Consider the following 19,835-nt stretch of genomic DNA (forward strand, 5'->3'; position numbering starts at 1 on the left):
AATTTAAATGGACTTAACAACTTTTATTATTATGTGATTTTAGTTCACTTGGTCAGAAATCATTTCATTGCTTCAGCATGTTTCATTTGTTCTCTCCATTGGGATCGCAGGGGAAAATGGAAAACAAAATATTGTAGTATCTAATATAGGTGAAAAAATAAAAGAAATAACTGTATTTTTTCACTATGGAAAAATAAAATAGAATATGTGATATAAATAGAGAAAATTACCATTCAGTGTTAATGTTTCAAAATAATTATACATTAATAACAAAAATTTATAATTTTAATTATTAATATTTATAATCTCTAACATTGTGTTGTAATTTTATTTTTCTGTCTAACATCACTATTGAGTTATTTCCCCATATAAATATGTGTGTGACATTTTTTTTTCTTTCATTTGAAATTTAATGGACAATCTCAACTAACTTGTTTACGAGTTTTCTTTATCATGTAACTTATAAGTCATTTATTATCATTTCTTACCAAATTATTTGATCCAATTGCAATGACAAAGTAAAAAAGAGAGAGAAGGTGATGCTTGCAAACGAGAGGGATGGTGACGGCGAAACGTTGAAGGAGAAGGATGGCAATGATTTCGACGCACCTAAAGTGCATAAAGACCTCATACCAATTGTCACGAGATGTCTATTTCAAGTACGCAACATAGTATCTTTTTGCTTATAAGGCGCTTCAACTGCATTAAGTTTAAATCCACTTAATCTCTCATTGACCATTAAGTATTGAATCTTAACTTGTTTATCAAATGCAAGTCCAATATTATGTCTAACAAGAACAACTCTCGCAATGAAGCTTTGGCTTCCATGCCGCAAATGGATTGAACGTCCACAAGTGCATCCTATATGGCTTATGTTGCTTCATGACACTAAACTTGCTCTTGAGTGAGGCCCTCGTCCAATTAAAGTCCATTTTAGTCTAGACGTCTTGTATTGGTGATGTTAATGATTAACCAAATACACTGTTGTCCAACTGTGCACTAACGTATAACCCTCAACTTAACAGACAAATTTTCTTTCTCTTGTATCAGGTCACTTGTTACGCCTATCTTGAATAGCCACAAATGACTGAGGTTGCATACGTGACCACAACTCAAATCTTCGTGGATACGTTGTCATGTTCATGCTAGGGTCTAGTGGTAGCAAAACTTGCATTGATAAGTTTGTTACCTCTTTTTTTTTTGGGAGATTATTATATTTAAGGCAAAATTGGTAAACTATTTATGAGCAATTTTATTAAATAAAAATATTTATTTTTAGAAGTTAAATGGGAACTTAGGGCTCGTTTGGGAACAGGTTTTTTAGTAACTTTTTGATTTTTGGGTTAAAATATGATGAAAAAAATAATATGCTTGAGATGACTTTTTAGTTTTTTACGAAAATATGTGTAAAAAGTTAGAGAAAAAAATGAGATTTTTAACTTTTTAGTATAAGTTGTTAACTTTTTAATTTTTTTAGTGATTTTTTGACTTTTAAACTAAAAGGCAATGTTATCAAACGAGACCTTATTTACAATTGAGGCAAAAGCATAGGTACAAGCTCATTTTTGCCCAGTCCCTTATCAAAACCATCTTGGGTTATTTTCCAAGAATTCTACAATTTATGATATGTTCTCTCTTTTTCATTGACACTGAATTTTCATATTACTCATTACTCAAGTGTACTTTAATTTTCTTAGTTGCTTGCATTTTTTATTTTCATTTTGTTTATGTGCAGGACGATTTTATATGGATCTTCCAACATCATATTATTCATTTTACAAACAATTTTTAATTTATTAGAGCTTGTAAGTTTAATTGAGGTCTCTTTTGGAAATATGAAAAAAAGTCAATTTATTAATTTATTGATTTATTTAAGTTATATCACTTTTTTAATTTTTTACACATTTAAAAAAAAAAAATCAATAAATTAACTCTCTTTTTTTACTTCCAAAAATAAATATTTTTTTATTTGATAATTTTATACTCACACTTGCATATTATTCGAAAAGTCCTTTACTTTTTTTAAAAAAATAAAAATAAAAATAAATTGTTTTTGAAGCCCGCAGGCGACGCGGGACCCATGTTAGTGATGTGGCCTGCCACGTCACTTTCGGTATTAAAATCTGTGCTCCGTTTTTGTGCGCCTAGAAAATATGGTGTAGGGTTTATGGAGTATACGCTTTCGTCTCCCCTTTGCTTCACTGCTTTCAAACCCTTCTCCAAGCGAAGCGACGCAACTCTCTCTCTATCTCTCTTGAAACTCATCTCTTTCTACGGCCTCTGATCGATCGAGCCGTAGAAGAAATGCTCGAGGTTTACCGGACCAGCTCCATTGACTGGAAGCCGTCTCCCGTCGTAGCCCTAGCCACCAGCGCCGACGACTCTCAAGTCGCCGCCGCTCGCGACGACGGCTCTCTCGAGATTTGGCTCGTCTCTCCCGGCTCCGTCGGCTGGCACTGCCAACTGGTACTCTTCCTCCTACTCAATCCTTTTCATCATCTACTCGTACATGTTTTCTATATCATGTCACATGTCTTGTTTTACTCTTCTCACGAATTTGATTGATTGATTGATTGATTTTCTTCATAGACAATACATGGAAACAGCAATTCTAGGGTTTCTTCTCTTGTTTGGTGTCGCTCCGGTTCGACTGGTTTGCCTTCTGGTCGGTTGTTTTCGTCTAGCATTGATGGGTCGGTTTCAGAATGGGATCTTTTTGATTTGAAACAGAAGGTATAAATATACTCTCTCTGTTTATGATGCCACTACAGTTTCTATGTGTAAAAATGTATCCTTTTCAATTGTATCCCAATTAAAATAAGCTTTTTGGAAAGGCAATTCATGTTAAATGCTGCCCAAATCACTTCAAAACTGGTTCTGATTTTTTTATTGCAAGCAATTATTTTCGGTTGTTATTGCATTAATTGACTGGTAATTGAAAGGGGATTAATGACTTGCAGATTTCTTGAAATGTGTCAATATGAGGATTGATGATGCTTCTTATAGTCATTTATTGTTGCTTCATTTGTTTTTCTATTCCTTTTGATTATACTAATAATAATTTGGTTTACTCTATATTTGTTTGCAGATTGTGCTAGATACAATTGGTGTCTCGATTTGGCAAATGGCTGCAGCAACCAATATTAGTTCAGCCAGTCGTATGAAGGATGAGCCCTTGCATATTGAAAATGGGCATGATAATGATGAACTTGATGATGATGAGCATGAAATAAGTGAGAGTGAAGATGATAAAAACTTGGTTGAGCTTTATGAACAACCAATCATTGAAAAATCGCGTGTAGCACTTGCCTGTGATGACGGTTGTGTGCGAATATATAGTATCTTCGACTTAGAAAAGTTGACTTATGTAAAGTCGTTGACAAGGGTTAGTGGTGAGATTACTGCACCTTTTGGGACAAATGACTATGCTTTTTCATTTATTGCTGTCATTCTATGAAAATTACTTTTGTCTTGTTAACATTTGCAGGGCGTGTTCTAAGTGTGACCTGGAGTCCTGATGGAAATTTGATATATTCGGGAAGTAGTGATGGGTACGCCAATTTTTTGAGCTAACTGTAGGCACAAAGCTTCAATGCCTCTGATTGCAAAAGATGTGCCACATGCTTCCAATCATATATTATTAATAGCTTGTAATTTAGGTGGACATTATTAAATTTCCAAAGTTTCTTGTAATACAAATTGTTAAAATTTCCAAATACGATATGGCATTTTTCAGGTTCATCAGATGCTGGGATGCTAAACTGGCTCATGAGATCTATAGGATAACAGTTGGGCTTGGAGGTTCGGGCAGTGGACCCGATCTTTGCATATGGTCATTACTTGCACTGAGGTAAATGTGGAATTATTTTTTTGATACTGGATGTATATAGTCTATGGAGTTTGCAATTATCTTTGTAAGGGTGCAGTTTTTGGTTGTTGGGCCACTTTATGTTGTTTAAAACTAGATTTTTTTGTTTTAAAATTTTTAAAAATAGGTGTGGGACACTTGTTAGTGGAGATAGTATGGGTAGTGTTCAGTTTTGGGATGGTCAGCTTGGAACCCTTTTGCAGTCTCATTCTTGTCACAAGGGTGACGTCAATACTCTGGCAGCAGCTCCTAGCCATAACAGGGTATTCTCTGCTGGTTCTGATGGTCAGGTACTGGATACTGGTTCTTTTTAAGATTCAATTTAGTTGTATTCACAATACTTTTATGCATAAACCCTTGATTGAACCATTAAACAGGCTGAACTTAAGTAGAGGATGTCATGTTGCTTTAGCCGTGCAAGTTCAGCATATGATTTGAAGTCTAATTACTATGCCATCCACTCTCATTATCATTAATTTAGTTGTTACGTGATAGTTTTGACATTTTGTTGTTGCCTCCTTAAACAATTGTGGCACAGTGTGTTCCATTGGTGCCAGTAACTCAGTGCCCATGCCAGGTGTTACATTCCAATAAAAAATGTCACTGCATGATTAATTCAGTATTCAAGTTGGTACGGAACATATTAAGGAATTGGCAGATTAATTTACCTGTTGGTCCTCATTTGGAAACTTGTCCTGAATTTGAATCATCATTTATGTCAAATAGCAGATAGCTCCTTTTCCTCTTTTAACTCTTCTTCTTGCAATCTGTATGTGCAATCATGTGAGTCTTCATAACAGAACTTAACGTTGTGTTTGGTTGGGAATTTAGGAAGGGATTTGGAAATGGAAAGGGAAAGGGAAAATGTAGGTGAAGTGTGAATAAATATATTTACATTTCATCTAGTTTCACACACCTTTTCGCTTCTCCTTTCCAAATCCCTTCCCAAATCTTTTCCTAAATTCCCCACCAAACACAGCGTAAAAGTACCTGCTATTCAGCAAAGTTTCATTAAATTAGAAATGGAAGGTTGAGCAAGTGCAACATAGGTGTGAGAGGGTCAACTTCATCTTGGAAAAAGGTCACTTACACGCTCAGTTTACTAATAGTAATGGAGTCTTGATCTAAAACTTTTATTAGCATCTTAGTGAAGTTCTGTACAATAAATTAATATTCTGCAGTATTATCTCGGGTTTACTTCATTTATTTTGTTATTTTTGTTGCTTGTTAGATTCAAAATTGAAGGACATGTACACAGATTAATTCTGGTAAATGATTTAAAATTGAAGGTGCCCCCCCTCAAGTGCATGTACACAGACACTAATTTTGGTAAATAATTTTAAAAAATTAAATTAAACTTTAATATTTTTGACGCATAATTGTTTACCAAGCAATGTCTAAGACACATCTACAACATAAGAAGCATGAACATGGACGAGCACATGCACAAGAACACATGCATAGGTAGGATCTTTCTGTTGGGGTGTCAAATTCATACTTTGAAAATGTTCATTATACTTTGAAAATGTTTGAGGCTCAACATTGGCGCTATGCCTCATGGGCACAATTGCCTTTGCAAATCCTACTAGGAGAGAATGTGCCATCAAAACCTATGTATGGAACCTCAGTAATAGAGACAAATTCTAACAACTTGATATCCTTCTGCAAAATCCTACCGAAATTCCAGAAATCTAGGTGTGTAGTTACGGTCACATCCCTAACCTTCTATATATAGAAAGAAGTACTCCTTTCATTGCAAGCTTCTTGCTTATCAGTGGATACCTTGTTGGCATATAGGGGTGTTCAAATTACCAAATGAACTGAAGAACCAAACCAAACTAAACCAACCTATTTTGGTTGGGTTAGTTTGATTTTGAGTGCATTGGTTTGGTTCTGGGTCTTCAAATAATCAAAACCGATAAGATTGGGTTGATTATTGGTTTAGGCCTTGCCTAAGCTGAACCAACCCAAGAACTGAACCTATATCTATATATATATTAAAATTTTATTTGTATTAACATGTCTTTACCTAATTGGTCTATTATAATGAACTTGAACTTGATTGCACCGAATAATCTTCCACATACAAGAATTATTAGGTGAATGAAGTACTAAGCTTGAGTTGGATTTTGCATTTGATTTAATTTGTATTGGTTGTATTGATGGATTTAATTTGTATTGGCTTGTATTAAACAATGTTTTGCTCTTTATTTGGGTTATGTTCAAATATTAAAACCTTGTTTATTTTAATTATTTATTATTAATTGATTCATTTATTTTTAATTTAGTGGAACTGTGGTCCCAACCCAAACTAACCCGAGCTACATTGGGTTGGGTTGGGTTGGGTCTAGTGTATGATTGGTTTGGTTGTGGGTCCAAAAACTTGAAACCAATCATGATTGGGTTGGTTACAAATTTAGTGCCAAACCGAACCAAACTGACCCATGAACACCCTTTTCATATAGTAATCAATTTGTTTTCTTCTATTTGCTTAGTAAAGTGGCAATGGTAATAGATTCAACAAATGAAGTTTTATGAACGAGCCAAGTGAGATTCACTCGTTGGTTTGTTGGAAGATTGTGAATCATGGCTGATGTTTGAGCTTCAGTGGTTCATTTGCTGGATACCATCATTTATGGTTTTGGAGCATTTTAAACTGTTGTAGCTCTATTTAGAACTTTTGTGATTTATATTTATCTTATATTTTTGCAAGAGATACGTCATAGACAAAAAAAAAAAAAAAAACTGTATGATTCTCTGATGCTGTTGCCTTTTTTTGGGTAGGTTATTCTTTATAAGCTCTCTAATGACACAGTTGGGTCTGGTGATGACAATTCCTCTGCAAAAGTGATGAAGAGATGGATCTATGTTGGTTATGTTAGGGCTCATACGCATGATGTGAGGGCCTTAACAGTTGCAGTGCCAATTAGTCGAGAAGGTTTTTCCATGACTAATGCTAGATATTGTTTGGGTTTTTGTGTTCCTAGTGTTATATCATATTTATTTCAGCTGTGTTTCAGTTCATTAACTTTATTCTTTTCATTGGCAGATCTGTTGCCTGACGAAAAGGTAAAAAGGGTTCGTGGTATGGAGAAGCCCATTGATTTCAGTTACCATAAATGGGCCCATCTGGGAGTTCCTATGCTTATCTCAGCTGGTGATGACACTAAGCTCTTTGCTTATTCTGCCAAGGAGTTTTCCAAGTTCTCTCCACATGATATCTGCCCTGCACCACAGAGAGTTCCCAGTCAACTGGTGCTGAATACCGTCTTTGATCAAACACCTTTGCTTCTAGTACAGGCTTCATATTGGTTAGATATTTTGTGTGTTCGTGTCAAAAGCAGTGCCATTCCTGGTATGGGTTCTGGTTCTTCTGGTGGCCTTGCGACAACGAATTTGCTAGCCCGGGTAAAGAGTAAGGCATCTCGAAAGATCATTTGCAGCACCATTTCTACTTCAGGAAAGCTTTTTGCTTATTCTGACCATGTGAAACCCAGCCTGTTCGAATTAAAAAGGTCTGGAGTTGGAAAAAGTGCGTGGACTGTAAATAAAAGGAAACTTCCTTCGAATCTACCATTCGCGCATTCTATGGTTTTCAGCTTTGATTCTTCTCGGTTGATGATAGCTGGACATGATAGAAGGATATATGTGAGATTTTTCTTTTAGCGTTACTCATCCTCTTGTTTCTTGTTTTCATTTTTTTTCCCTTCAGCATTTATCACAATGATAATGATGATGATGATGATGATAATGATAAGGGATGATAAATTAAAACTGCGGATCTTCTATACCTTATAAGACCGAACTTCACTGGAGATCTGTGCTTAATGTTTTGAGGCTGGTTTTGCTGCCAAGTCAAGTGGCTTGTGTATATCATATACTTCATGCACATGCTTCTCTTTTTGGTTGTTTGTTTGGTATTTTATGATTTTTAGCAATTCTTTTATTTGTTAGTATTATTGTTGTTATCATTCTTTCCATTGAGACTGTTAGAAGCATAAAGATTGCATTTATTTTTTAATCTTTAGCTTCACTCGCCATCTCTTTTTGTATGTGTGAGTGCACACCCAAGGTGTATGTGTTGTATACATATACAAATGATCTAGCAGAAGAATATATGGGGGATTGGTATTATTTTCGGCTCTAACTGATGCCTTTTACCTACTGCTAAGTTGCAGTCTATCATAGAGCAGACATTGCAGTCCAAATCCCATTGCTTGTGAGGAAAAAAAAAACATGGAAAAAAGAAGATAAAACATAAATGATAAATAACATCAAATAATGTTCAGCATGCTTTTCCCAAGCCATTTTGCATTTATTTGCCAATATTGCAATATCTCACAATAACTGCACCCTTCAGTCTGCCTTTATTCAAAAATTTGAAATGTTTTTCTTTCGTTTATTTTCCTTTTACATTTTTTTCGAGATGATGTTTTATTCCCCCTACTTACATGTGTTTTACTTTTCTTGTTAGAAGTCAATCTGTTATTCTGGAGATTGCAACTCCTTCACATCATATTATTATTCTTTTGAAATATGTTGTGCTTCTGTGTCATAAAGCCCTCTTCTGTGTGTGATCTGTCTTAACTATAAGTATGTGTTTTCTTTTATGAGCATGATATTATATGAGAGTTAAAAGCCATAAAGAAGCAGCAGTGAATCATTTATATAACACCTTGAGGCAGCAGTGAATCATTTATATTTTCTAATTTTAACTTTTTGACCTTTTTTTTGTGTAATGCAGGTTGTGGATGTGGGAAGCTCAGAACTAGTTCATACCTTTACACCGTGCCGTAGGGAGCATGATGAGCAATTGCCACCTAGTGAGCCTCCCATAACAAAAATGTTCATCAGTTCTGATGGTCAGTGGGTAGCTGCTATCAACTGCTTTGGAGATATTTATGTATTTAATCTAGAGATACAAAGGTGTGAAACTAACCTTGGTAGATATTTTTGTTATTATTTCTGGTCCCTTGTGTAATTGCAATGCTACAAGCAAGTATTATTTGGTAGATGGAAGTTCTGATGATGGACATATATGCTGTGTCTGCTATATTACTAATTTTATTTCTTAATAATTTACACCTAGAAATAGCTCATACACTTGGGGGACACACGTGCTGTCACTTAGACAAACATGAAAAACACATTACAAGATTTAACAAAATAACTTAGGATCCAATGATTAAAGAAAAAAGGTAGATTCATACTTATTTATCCCTCCTTTAAACTTTAGAAATTAGTGTTATATTGTCTCTCTTTCTCTCTTTCTTTTAATAAATATTATGTTTGAACGAAATATTCATGTATATAACATACAATAAACATATAATACTATATATTTTGTGCGTCTTCCCCACACGTCGTGTCTTGCATTTTTTGAAAATTGTTGTGTCCGCGTGCCGTACTCGGTAATTATTACGACAATATCTTTAAGTGAATATTGGTGGGTCATTTTATATGTTATAAAGTATTTCTGGATATCTCTTATCGCATATTTAAATTGGATCTTTAAATTGGTTTCTTCTTTGATGGTTTGTGACGATATTCCGTTGTGGGGGGTTTTAAAACTAAATCCCATGCTTTAAAACAAAAGAACAGTTTTGTGTTCTAGTCCTTCAGCATTTATCTATTTCATTGCTTTGGTAGTGATCTGTAGGTAGCTTCTCAATAGTTTGTTGAAGTCACGAGAATGACTTTGCGGGCAAGCATCTATGTACCACATGCTTCATATATCTCATAGTAGTGTAGTGTTTGATGTATTGGTTTTGTGTTGTGACACAGGCAGCACTGGTTCATATCTAGATTGGATGGTGCCTCTGTAGCAGCTGGTGGTTTTACTCCCCGGAACAGCAATGTGCTTATCATCTCCACCTCTTCAAACCAAGTTTATGCATTCGATGTTGAAGCCAAACAGTTGGGGGAATGGTCCATACGACACACATTTGTTCTGCCCAGGAGATACCAAGAATTTCCTGGGGAAGTTATTGGGCTTTCATTTCCACCATCCTCAAATTCGTCATCCGTTATTATCTACAGTTCTAGGTGCTCTCATCTCTCCTTGCTTCTTTGACAATTCCTCTCTTTTTAAGTTGTTGCTGGGAGGATGGATTTTTTAGTAATAAATATTCTTGTATTATTTCTTTCTTTCTGTCTTTCTATTTTTGGTTTGGGGTTGAGTGGACAGTGTACACTGAGGCTGTATTTGGATCATGGATTTGGGTATTGATTGGGAAAGGGAAAAGAAAAGGTGAGGGAAATGGAGAAAAAATTTAGTTTATGTTTCATTCACGTTTCTCTCCCCGTTTCCTTCGCTTTACAGATCTCTTAGCCACATCCATGATCCAAACATAGCTTGAACATGGCATCATAATTCCCCTCCCCGATTGTATTTGTTCTAACCTGATTTTAATATGAATTGTTTGAGAGAGCATTGATTGGGTAGGGTAAAGTGTAGTAGTAGATAGGTCAAAACTGGCAAGTTAATAGTAAAGTATGAAATTGTGTCCCTAAAATAATTGAGTTTAAAATCAAGAATTCGCGAGCGAAACCTGAAAAATGCGATCTGTTGCCATTCCACAGTAGGAGTGGTCTCTGCTGTCTTGGAGCTGAGACTTGTTTGATGCCCATTCAATTGAACTTTAGCGTTTTGTTTGGTTGAGAGATTTGGGAAGAGATTTAGAAAGGGAAAGTGAAAGGGAAAATGTAGGGGAAATGTGAATAAAATATCTTTACGTTTCACCTAGTTTGACACACATTTTCCCTTTCTCTTTTCAAATTCCCCACCAAACACAGCTTAGGTGAATGTGGATTGTCTGAAGTCTTTCGTGAGGCAATAGGGACTCCAGCTCCAGGGGACAGGAATGTTCTTGAGGTAGAATAAATGAGCCAAGTTGCTTAGAGGTTTACTGCTTGATCTGGGCTCAAAGAACTTACAAGCTCCAAACTGTGATTGGCCGTGGCTTGTTTTATATCCATATGCTTTAGAATGTGCTGCATCAAATTGATGTTGGTCTGATATCGTGTAATTTGATTTGTTATGCAGTTTTTGGATACTTGTGTGCTCATTGAGAGAGAAAGCTCAACATGAATTTAACAACGCTCAATATGGGATTTTGGCTTGTTTATCTCATAAATGATCTTAATTTTTGACTCCCTTTTCATGACAATTTTGGCTCAAGCTTGCGTAATATTCTTTGCTCAAATGACCCTAATTAGTTTAAATATTAATGTTTTCCCAAACAAATATATTTTTGGTTAGTAAGTTTTTGGGGATTGGACTGTCATCATCACTTATTGATGTCCCTTGGGAAACCCATCCTATACTCTTATGGACGGCATATTTCATAGTTCGAAGATCATCAGTCATGACAAGATATACTAACATAGAATGCTTTATTTATTTATTTTTATTTTTTAAAACTTTTATTTTATTTTATAGGGCAATGTGCTTGATTGACTTTGGGTTACCAGTTGATCGAGATGATGACAATGACTTGGCAAATGGTCATGATCCGGCGCTGAAGAAGTTGCAGAACTCTCCCATTAATGGAAGACTGAAGCGGAAATATAAAGGCCACGAATTGGATACGAAACACAATGGTAGAAAGAATTTTGAATTTTGTGCTTTCAGGGACCCTGTTTTATTTGTTGGACATCTTTCAAAAAAATCTGTGTTGATCGTAGACAAACCATGGATGGAAGTGGTTAAAACTTTTGATGCCCCACCTGTTCACAGACATATTCATGGGACATAACTGCTTGTTGAAGGTGGTTTTCTAACAGCTTAGGTGGAAGAGAGAGAGTTCAAATGTAGGAGTTGAAGATCCCCTTTTTACTCAAATACCTCATCCGGAGGGGTCTAAAGCATGTTGTGTAATGTATTCCCTTGATGGTTTTTGTTACATTGTGAAATTAAATTTTGTTTTATTTTTCCAATGGTTCATTTGTTTCTGTTATTGATCATTTCATGATTCTCAGGTTGTGTCCATGGTGCAATGATTCTTCTAGCTGCAAAATTTAATCCCCACCCCCGCCCTCACCCTGATAAATTACATTTTTCACCCTTGCAGTTGACCTAAATTTCACTTTTGTTCTTATTATTTCAATTTGAACAATGCTAATGGTAAACTTTAAGTTTAGTTTCAGCTTGATTATTCTGTCTAAATTATCATCAAATTTTATTTTATTTCTCTCTTCATGTACTCTTAATGAGATTTACATGTGTTAAAGAATTGTGAATTTTTACGTCTAATTTGAACAGAAGGTCTAAATCGAAATTATATTTGAAGTCTAGGATCAATATTGTTCAAATTGAAATATTAGAGACCATAGAGGTTAGAAGTGTAATTTACCAGTCTATATATATATATATGGGTAAATTACATTGACATCCTTTGATATTTTTGTTTAATATAGATTTTTCTTTCACATTTGAAAAATTACATTCCCTTCTCTGAGGTTTGTAATCTTATTACAAATTGCCTCTAAATTGAGGATGTCATGTCTTAAAATTTTTTAAACGATCATTTTGTTATTTTTCCTACAATTTTTTGCCTATTATCATGCTTATATTATATAATTTTTCGTCATTAAATTTTACTAGAATATATTCTTATTGAGAAATGACATATAAATATAAATTTTATATAAAATTTTCAAATATAATGATATAGTTTAATGGTGATTTTTTACTATAAAACAAAATATTCATAAACATGATTTATATTTATAACAATATCACTATTACAATATTTTTATAATATTTTTTGTATAAATTTTTATATATAGATTAAATTAATTTTTTTTTTATTTTCACCATTATATATAGATTAAATTAATTTAATTTAGATATATTTAAAAAATATAAAATTTATAAAAAAAATTTAAAAAAACAATCAATTGAATAATGTATTGAAATTCTATATATATATATATATATATATATTGTATTTGCTGAATTTAAAAAAAAATCACAAAATATTTTACTTTTTAAGTATATGTAGATTAGGCGTATCTAAAAAATAAAAAAAAAAATTGCTTAAGATATTAAAAAAATTTCAGTAAAAATAAAAAAACGAAAAATAAAAAATTTTAATTTTTTTTGTGAGTTAAACTAAAAAAAATGATTGTTATTTCCTCTGAAATGACATGAATAAAATATTTATATTATTTTATATGTATAATAATTAAGAGATAAATATGTCCTTTTAATCTGACAAAAATAAGTATAATTTTTCAAATATAAAAAAAGATTTGAATTAAATAGAAAACGCAAGAAATGTCGATGTAATTTACTATATGAATATATGTGCTCTTTTGGCAACCCCACCAAAAAAATTACTTTTTGCAGCCTCACAAAATGCCAAAGTTACATTTTTGGTCATTTGGGAAGTGACCAAAAAAACAGGTTGTGAAAATTATCCTCCTTATCTTGAGGGTTAGGGCCAAATGTAAATTTCCTTAGATAGATGTATTTTGGTCATTTTAGTGTGATGTGATGTTATAGATAAATATTAATCAAAAAAATAAAAAAGTAATTTTTTTATCAACTTTTCAAATTATTTTTTAAAAAAGTCAAAAAAAACTTGATAAAAAATTAAAAATCAACATTTTACCATTTTTGCAAAACACTCCTCTGTCTATCTATCTATCTATTTATATATATATATATATATATATATTTCTTTCTAGACCACAATCCAAAAGGCCATACTTCACTTTCGTACAGGAGAAACTTTTGTGGAAGATTTCCATATGATGATTAGGCAACATCATTTTAAAAATAAAAGACTCAGCATTTTAAAATAAAAGACTCATACAATTTTTTCCAGACATTGAGCACAGAAATTGTTGTCAAATCCTGATTGAGAGGCAGAAAGGAGACTAGTCAGAGAGATGCACAAATGAACAATGATTCTTCCTTTAATTTTAAAATTCTAATTGAGCAAAGTGAAAGTTTCAAAAAAAAAAAAAAAAAACGTAAGAAAAAAATATCACATCAATGGTAAAGCTCACTCCCTAAATTTTTTTTTAAAGTCCCAAACATTTTTCATGCACAAATTTATAGTGCAAAAACTATTTCCAAAGTACTATGCACTCGTTTGGCATAGTAAGTTTTGGGATTAAAAGATTATTTTAGTTATAAAATGAAAAAATAAATTAAAAAAAACAATAAAATAAAATATTATATCTAAATTATAATCACTTTATTTTTTCTTTTACAAAATTTAAAAAAATTTAAAAATCTATCTTAAACGAGATTTTTTAACTCCAAACTAAAATAATAAAAAAATTAACTTTGTTTTTGTTTTTGTTTTTGTATGGTATCCTGGGCCAACTTATGCGTACCAGATTAAGCTCCTACAGCCCAAACAAACCTTCCGAAAGAGGGGTTACGCATTGCGGGCCGTGTCCCCAAGATATGCATTTGCGAGCTAAGGGATTCGAACCTGAAATTTGGGAAAGAGTAAACCTCTATACCCTAATTGTCATCCACTAGGCCAACCACCATGTAATTATCAAAAAATCAACTTACATTCCAAACGAACCCATATTGATGTCTCGTGTACCAAAGCCGAAAGGAACTAGATATTTGGTGGGCCAAGAAAATCCTGAAAGTTATATTATTTCATTTACTACTCATCATTTTGTATTACAAAAATGTTTAATGGTTCTAAAATAAGAGTTCTAATGGATGGAGCCCACTCATTGATGTGATGTACTCATTGATGTGATGTATGTGTGTGTGTGTGTGTTTTTTTTCATTGTCACGTAAGTAGAGCTTAATTTATAGCTCTACTTTACGGTTGTCAATAGATCGGATTTAATCCGAACCCGACTCGAAAATTCGAATCCATTTACAAAATATCTGATATGGTAATTCGATAATCTGAATCCGTTTATTCCGTTTATTAAACGGATTGAATATGCAAAAATCCGATCCAATCCGATAATTTGATCTGATTATTTTCAATTTGAATGAAAAAAACATAAAATAAAAAAAATCAAATTATATAAAATTGTAGCTCAATAAATAAATAAATAAATCGGATCGGATTATTGGATCGGATATCCAAAATCATCGGATTCGGATATCTATAATCGAATATGGGCTAAACAGATTTAGATCAGATTCGGGTTTTGACAGATCTAATCCTAATCCGAATCCGATCCATTTGCAGGCCTACTCTACTTCTAGAGCTCTCTATCATTACCGTTTGTATTAATACGCTTGAATTGTTTATGATTTGATTCTTTGTTTTGAAGCAAATATTAAGAAAATAATGAAGAGGATAAAAAATTTATCATAACATTGGCAGGAATGTGGTTGATTAGATATAATCATATAGATATTTGTGGCATTTACTCAAAAAATAAATAAATAAATAAATAACAAAAAAAGAGAGAAAAGATTTAGAATATAAGAAATAACAATTAGCAATAGTAAAAAAATGGCACAATATTGCATTTTATTTAAAACACCTTTTTTGCTAAATAAATAAAAAAAGGAAAAATTATCAATAAATTCTATTTTGCTTTCAAGATTACTATTAAGTTCTATTAAGTTTAATGTTTTCAAAATATTCATTGTTTCATAATGGTGTATCTTATTATAGTTTTACCCTTTTTATAAACAATTTTAACTTAATTAAAATTTAAAATTTTAGTTGTAAAAATTATTAAGATTATATCTAAAAAGTCATAAATAACAATTGGATCGAAACAACTATAACAGACGGTGCACACCACATGAACTATCCTTACCACAAAAGGTATAACTTTACCACAAATTTTCGTGATATTAATTACAAAATGCATAATGTGACTACAAATTGGTGTAATAAAAAATATCGTAACCATCTCACAAATTTTTGTAACATCAATCACAAAATTATGAAAATTTTATTACTCTAATTTATGGTAAGGTTACGGTTATGCATTTTGTGGTTGATGGTGCGAAATTTTGTGATAAAGTTACATTTTTTTTGGTAGGGTGCATGTAGTATTGCACCCTAAAAGGATGCACACCACAGCATTTTCTTAACATAAAATGCATTATTTTATGTTATTTTAAATTATGAATTTTTTTTAGTGTAAACAATTTAAAAGGCTAAATTCTAATAAAATTCTAAAAAATTAGGAAAAATAATATTTTGACAAATTTATAAATTTTTCAATGCATGAAATAGTTGATGAATCTTACGTTTGTTTATGAAAATTCATTTAATTTCAACAATTAAAAATATATTTATTATGATATTTTTATTATAATTTTTTGAAATAAATTAAAATTATTTATGGAATTTTTGGTTCATATTTTAATGACAAAAAAAAAAATACTATTATGAATAATTGAACTTTTTTTTTATAACAATTTATAAAATTAAAAAGAAAATAGGACTTATTCGTTAATATTGAAACTTGATATAATTCAATAATAATTTTAAAAATAAATCAGAACTTATTGGTAATTTTTTCATTTTGGTTTATGATTTTTTTAATACAATATCATAATTTTTACAATTAAAAAATATAATTTTACTTAAATTAATTTTTTTATGAAATTTTTATTCATATTAAATGATGTTGAATAATAATTTTAAAAAGTAAAATATAACTTATTGATAATAAAAAAAAAAAAAAAGAGCTAAAAACTAGAAATTTAGAGAGTACCATGAAGGAAGATTGGGAGGGTACAAAGATGGGATGTGTTGTCGTTATCATAAAATTCAAAGTTACTTTCTAAGAAATGGGGTCTAAATTCTGATGGATGGGATATCCTTCAAAGAAAATATTTTGAATCCCAACCAAAATAAATTCAATAATTGCAATACTCTTTACTATTACTATAACTATATTTATAGATATATATATATATATATATATATATTTGTATGATGTATGTTTGTATGGATTTATTAGTCGGCAGCTATCATTGAATTGTGGGGTGCTGCTTTTGGGCCCTCCCCCAACTCAAATGAGTTTAGATTGAATTATATTGTTTTTGTTTTTATACCATTTATATTAATTTTGATTATTTAATTTTATTAAAAAGAAAAATTGATATAATTATATTAAAATTATAAAAATGGATTTTTCTCAAATTTTCAAAAAATTATTTGTGTATCATTACTTTTCCATGTTTAAAGTTTGGGATGATAAATTACCCAATTCAATGATTGCATACCCAATTCAATCATTTCTCCACAACATGATATTTTGGCTTTGAAGGGCTCAAATTGAAGTACCAATTCAAGGGTTTTCAATTATTTATTTGTTTATTTTTTCAAACTTGTTTTGTTGCATCATGCAAGAAGAACTCAATCATATTAAAGATGTGATTAATAAGACAAGGGTAAACCAACGAACCTAATTTGTTTGCTAGAACTCACATACATCATCGATCGATTAGTAATTAATTTTTTTATTTATTTATTTGCCTGTAAGTCTTATTTTTGTATATTTGTTTGGCGATTTTTCTCTCCAGTTTAAGAGATTGTTTATATTAATTATGTGTTATAATCTTCATTATAATTTCAGTAATACTCAGACACTTTTGAAGATTCTTGGATTGTAGTATTGTCAAAATGAGGATCCTTCATGCATTCCAAGTTCACCCCTGGAAAAATCATAAAAATTATCTGCAATATTATGGGTAATAAAGTCTAACCTGGTTTGGTTATAATTATGGTTGATGAATGATGATGAAGGGATTAGAAGAAGCTGTCGACAACAAAATTCTTTGGAATTGATGACAAATGATATTTTTTTGTGAGAATGGAAGTCAAAAAAGTCAGTGGAAAGTGATGATATTTTTGTCAATTGAGTGTGAAAATTCCATGCATGAGAATTGAATCATTCTTCTATAGTTTAAAATATAACTCCTCAATCAAAAAAGAAAATATATGACTCATGAATGGGGTCCATTTCACCTCTTCTCTACCATCTCTGTTTGGTTTTCTTTAAATTTGTGTAGTAAAGCATAACATATGTAACAGTCCACAGTACTTGCAGATCAGCTGGCAGCATGATCTTGCTGATATCATTGATTTTATCTCTGCTCTTTTAAAAAAAAATTAAAAGATAATTGGATCATTTTCTTTGCAAAATAATTCAATCGTAGAAGAAAAAATAGAAAAAAGTTGACAACCGCATAGGAACAAATGGGACTTAAGATTCCATCTTATCAGGACTCATCTACTTGGTAAAATGAAAATAGACTTTTTTATGTAGCCGATTCTAAATGATTTGAAATTGAACTGATGTAGTGATTTAAAATAATAAAATAATAATATAATTACTATTTTCTTGAAGCTGAAGCTTTTTCTTCCCACTTTGATGTTGAAAGCATTTAAAACTGTACTTTGCCAATAAGGTTGACCCTCCTTCCAGCTTTGTTGGTTTTGATGAATCAAACACAAAAGATTTGATTTTGAGGGAGGGGAAATGTTCTGAGGGCTGGTTATAGGAGGCAAGACTGATTAAGTTGGTGCTGGACTATGGGGACTCACAACCTTGTTATTGATGAATCTACTAAAGAAAAAAAAAAATTGAGGAAAAATTGCATTCAAGCGAGAATTACTCAAAGTAATGTATTGTCATTAACATACAAGTTGAAGCAAGTGAGAGTGTGTCCAATGCCATAGCTTTCACTTGCAACAAACATAGATTCACTTGCACATTTATAAAATTTAATTAATTTGAATTGTTTCTATTTAAATGTATTTTTTCAAAAATAACCCAATAACTTATATTTTAGACATATTTCCTTGGCATTTTTTTTTTTTTCAATATAAATTTCTGATCCAAATATCATCTTATAAGAGGGCAATGATTTTATAGGATATAGGATGATAAGTGCTAACAAATGCTATAAAAAAATATAAAAAAAATCACAGTTGGAAGATTCTCTTTTCATGGGATCTCCAAACCTGCCCTAAAATGCGGACTTAAACCCTAAGTGCATGTTTTGTTTGGAAGTGCTAAAGCTGTTTCCAATCTTAATTTGATTCTTATCCAACATTATTTTTGCATAATATAGTTTAGTACTGTCTCTAGATTCTTAATCATCGTTATTTGCAAATCTCTTTTTGTTTATTGCCCTATTTCAAGTGAAAAACTTGTTTGTATAAGCTCTGATGTTTATCCTTCTCTACTTCCATAGTTTTTTATCATGATTTCTCTCTCTCTCTCTCTCTCTCTCTCTCTCTCTCTCATGTGTGGATTTCTTCAATTATTGGGCCAGAGAGATTGTTAAAAAACCAAGAAATAATGTGGGGTTGAGCTGTGTCTTATTTTCTACAAAAATATGGACAAATGTTTCTATATCAGCATTACGGGACAAGGGTTTGATTTGAAATAAAAAATAAATAAAAAACCTCTATGGTTATATGCCAAGTTTTTTTTAAATACAAATTTAGGTAATGGTTGAACAAATAATGTCAGCAATTCATTATCATTTTTCATCAGTAATTCATCATATGATGAAAAAATGATGTCATTTTTTTATACTGAAGTATATATTTTATCTTTATGTCTACATAATTTTCGCAATAATTTTGTGCATTTAAAAGAAAATCGGTATAATTTTTGACAAATTTATGAAACTTCTTGTATTCTTTTTAAACCTGAAAGATGGTCAATGCAATTTATCCTATTTTTTCTTTTAGTAGGTAACATTGCTTATCCACCAATTTGTAGTATATTTTGATGGAGTATACCCAAAACATTTATTAGAAGAGGAAGAATTTATACAAAATCTCTTTATTTTAACATGTAGAATTTTGAAAATGAATTCAAGAGTACCATCAAGCATGAGTACTATATATCCATATTTGTATCCTTCAAGTTCCATCTTAACCAAGATCATGGGCTCCGTTTGGGAAGAGCTAGATTGAATTTTTTTGGCTATTTTAGCCATAAAAGATAAAATAGATTATTTTAGTCACAAAAAATAAACATCACA

General features: G+C 31.6%; 1 protein-coding gene across 1 annotated transcript; it reads left to right on the plus strand.

Annotated features, from left to right (window-relative positions):
- Positions 1-1,826: 1,826 nt before the first annotated feature.
- On the plus strand, positions 1,827-11,806 carry LOC114257700 (WD repeat-containing protein PCN). Its single transcript, XM_028197478.2, has 11 exons — positions 1,827-2,466; positions 2,590-2,733; positions 3,089-3,392; positions 3,488-3,551; positions 3,737-3,850; positions 3,996-4,158; positions 6,653-6,806; positions 6,918-7,516; positions 8,613-8,794; positions 9,653-9,913; positions 11,310-11,806. The coding sequence occupies exons 1-11, from the start codon at positions 2,305-2,307 to the stop codon at positions 11,623-11,625; spliced, it is 2,463 nt and encodes an 820-aa protein (XP_028053279.2). The 5' UTR covers positions 1,827-2,304; the 3' UTR covers positions 11,626-11,806.
- Positions 11,807-19,835: the final 8,029 nt, after the last annotated feature.

The sequence above is a fragment of the Camellia sinensis genome, chromosome 3 (assembly GCF_055761805.1).
Source record: "Camellia sinensis isolate YWXY chromosome 3, ASM5576180v1, whole genome shotgun sequence".
NCBI classification, from domain to species: domain Eukaryota; kingdom Viridiplantae; phylum Streptophyta; class Magnoliopsida; order Ericales; family Theaceae; genus Camellia; species Camellia sinensis.

Excerpts from the sequence above, each read along its gene's own strand:
- LOC114257700 (XM_028197478.2), top strand. The coding sequence starts at position 2,305 with ATGCTCGAGGTTTACCGGACCAGCTCCATTGACTGGAAGCCGTCTCCC. Across the intron at positions 3,552-3,736 it reads TATTCGGGAAGTAGTGATGG|GTTCATCAGATGCTGGGATG; the intron begins GTACGCCAATTT and ends GGCATTTTTCAG. Across the intron at positions 9,914-11,309 it reads GTTATTATCTACAGTTCTAG|GGCAATGTGCTTGATTGACT; the intron begins GTGCTCTCATCT and ends TTTATTTTATAG.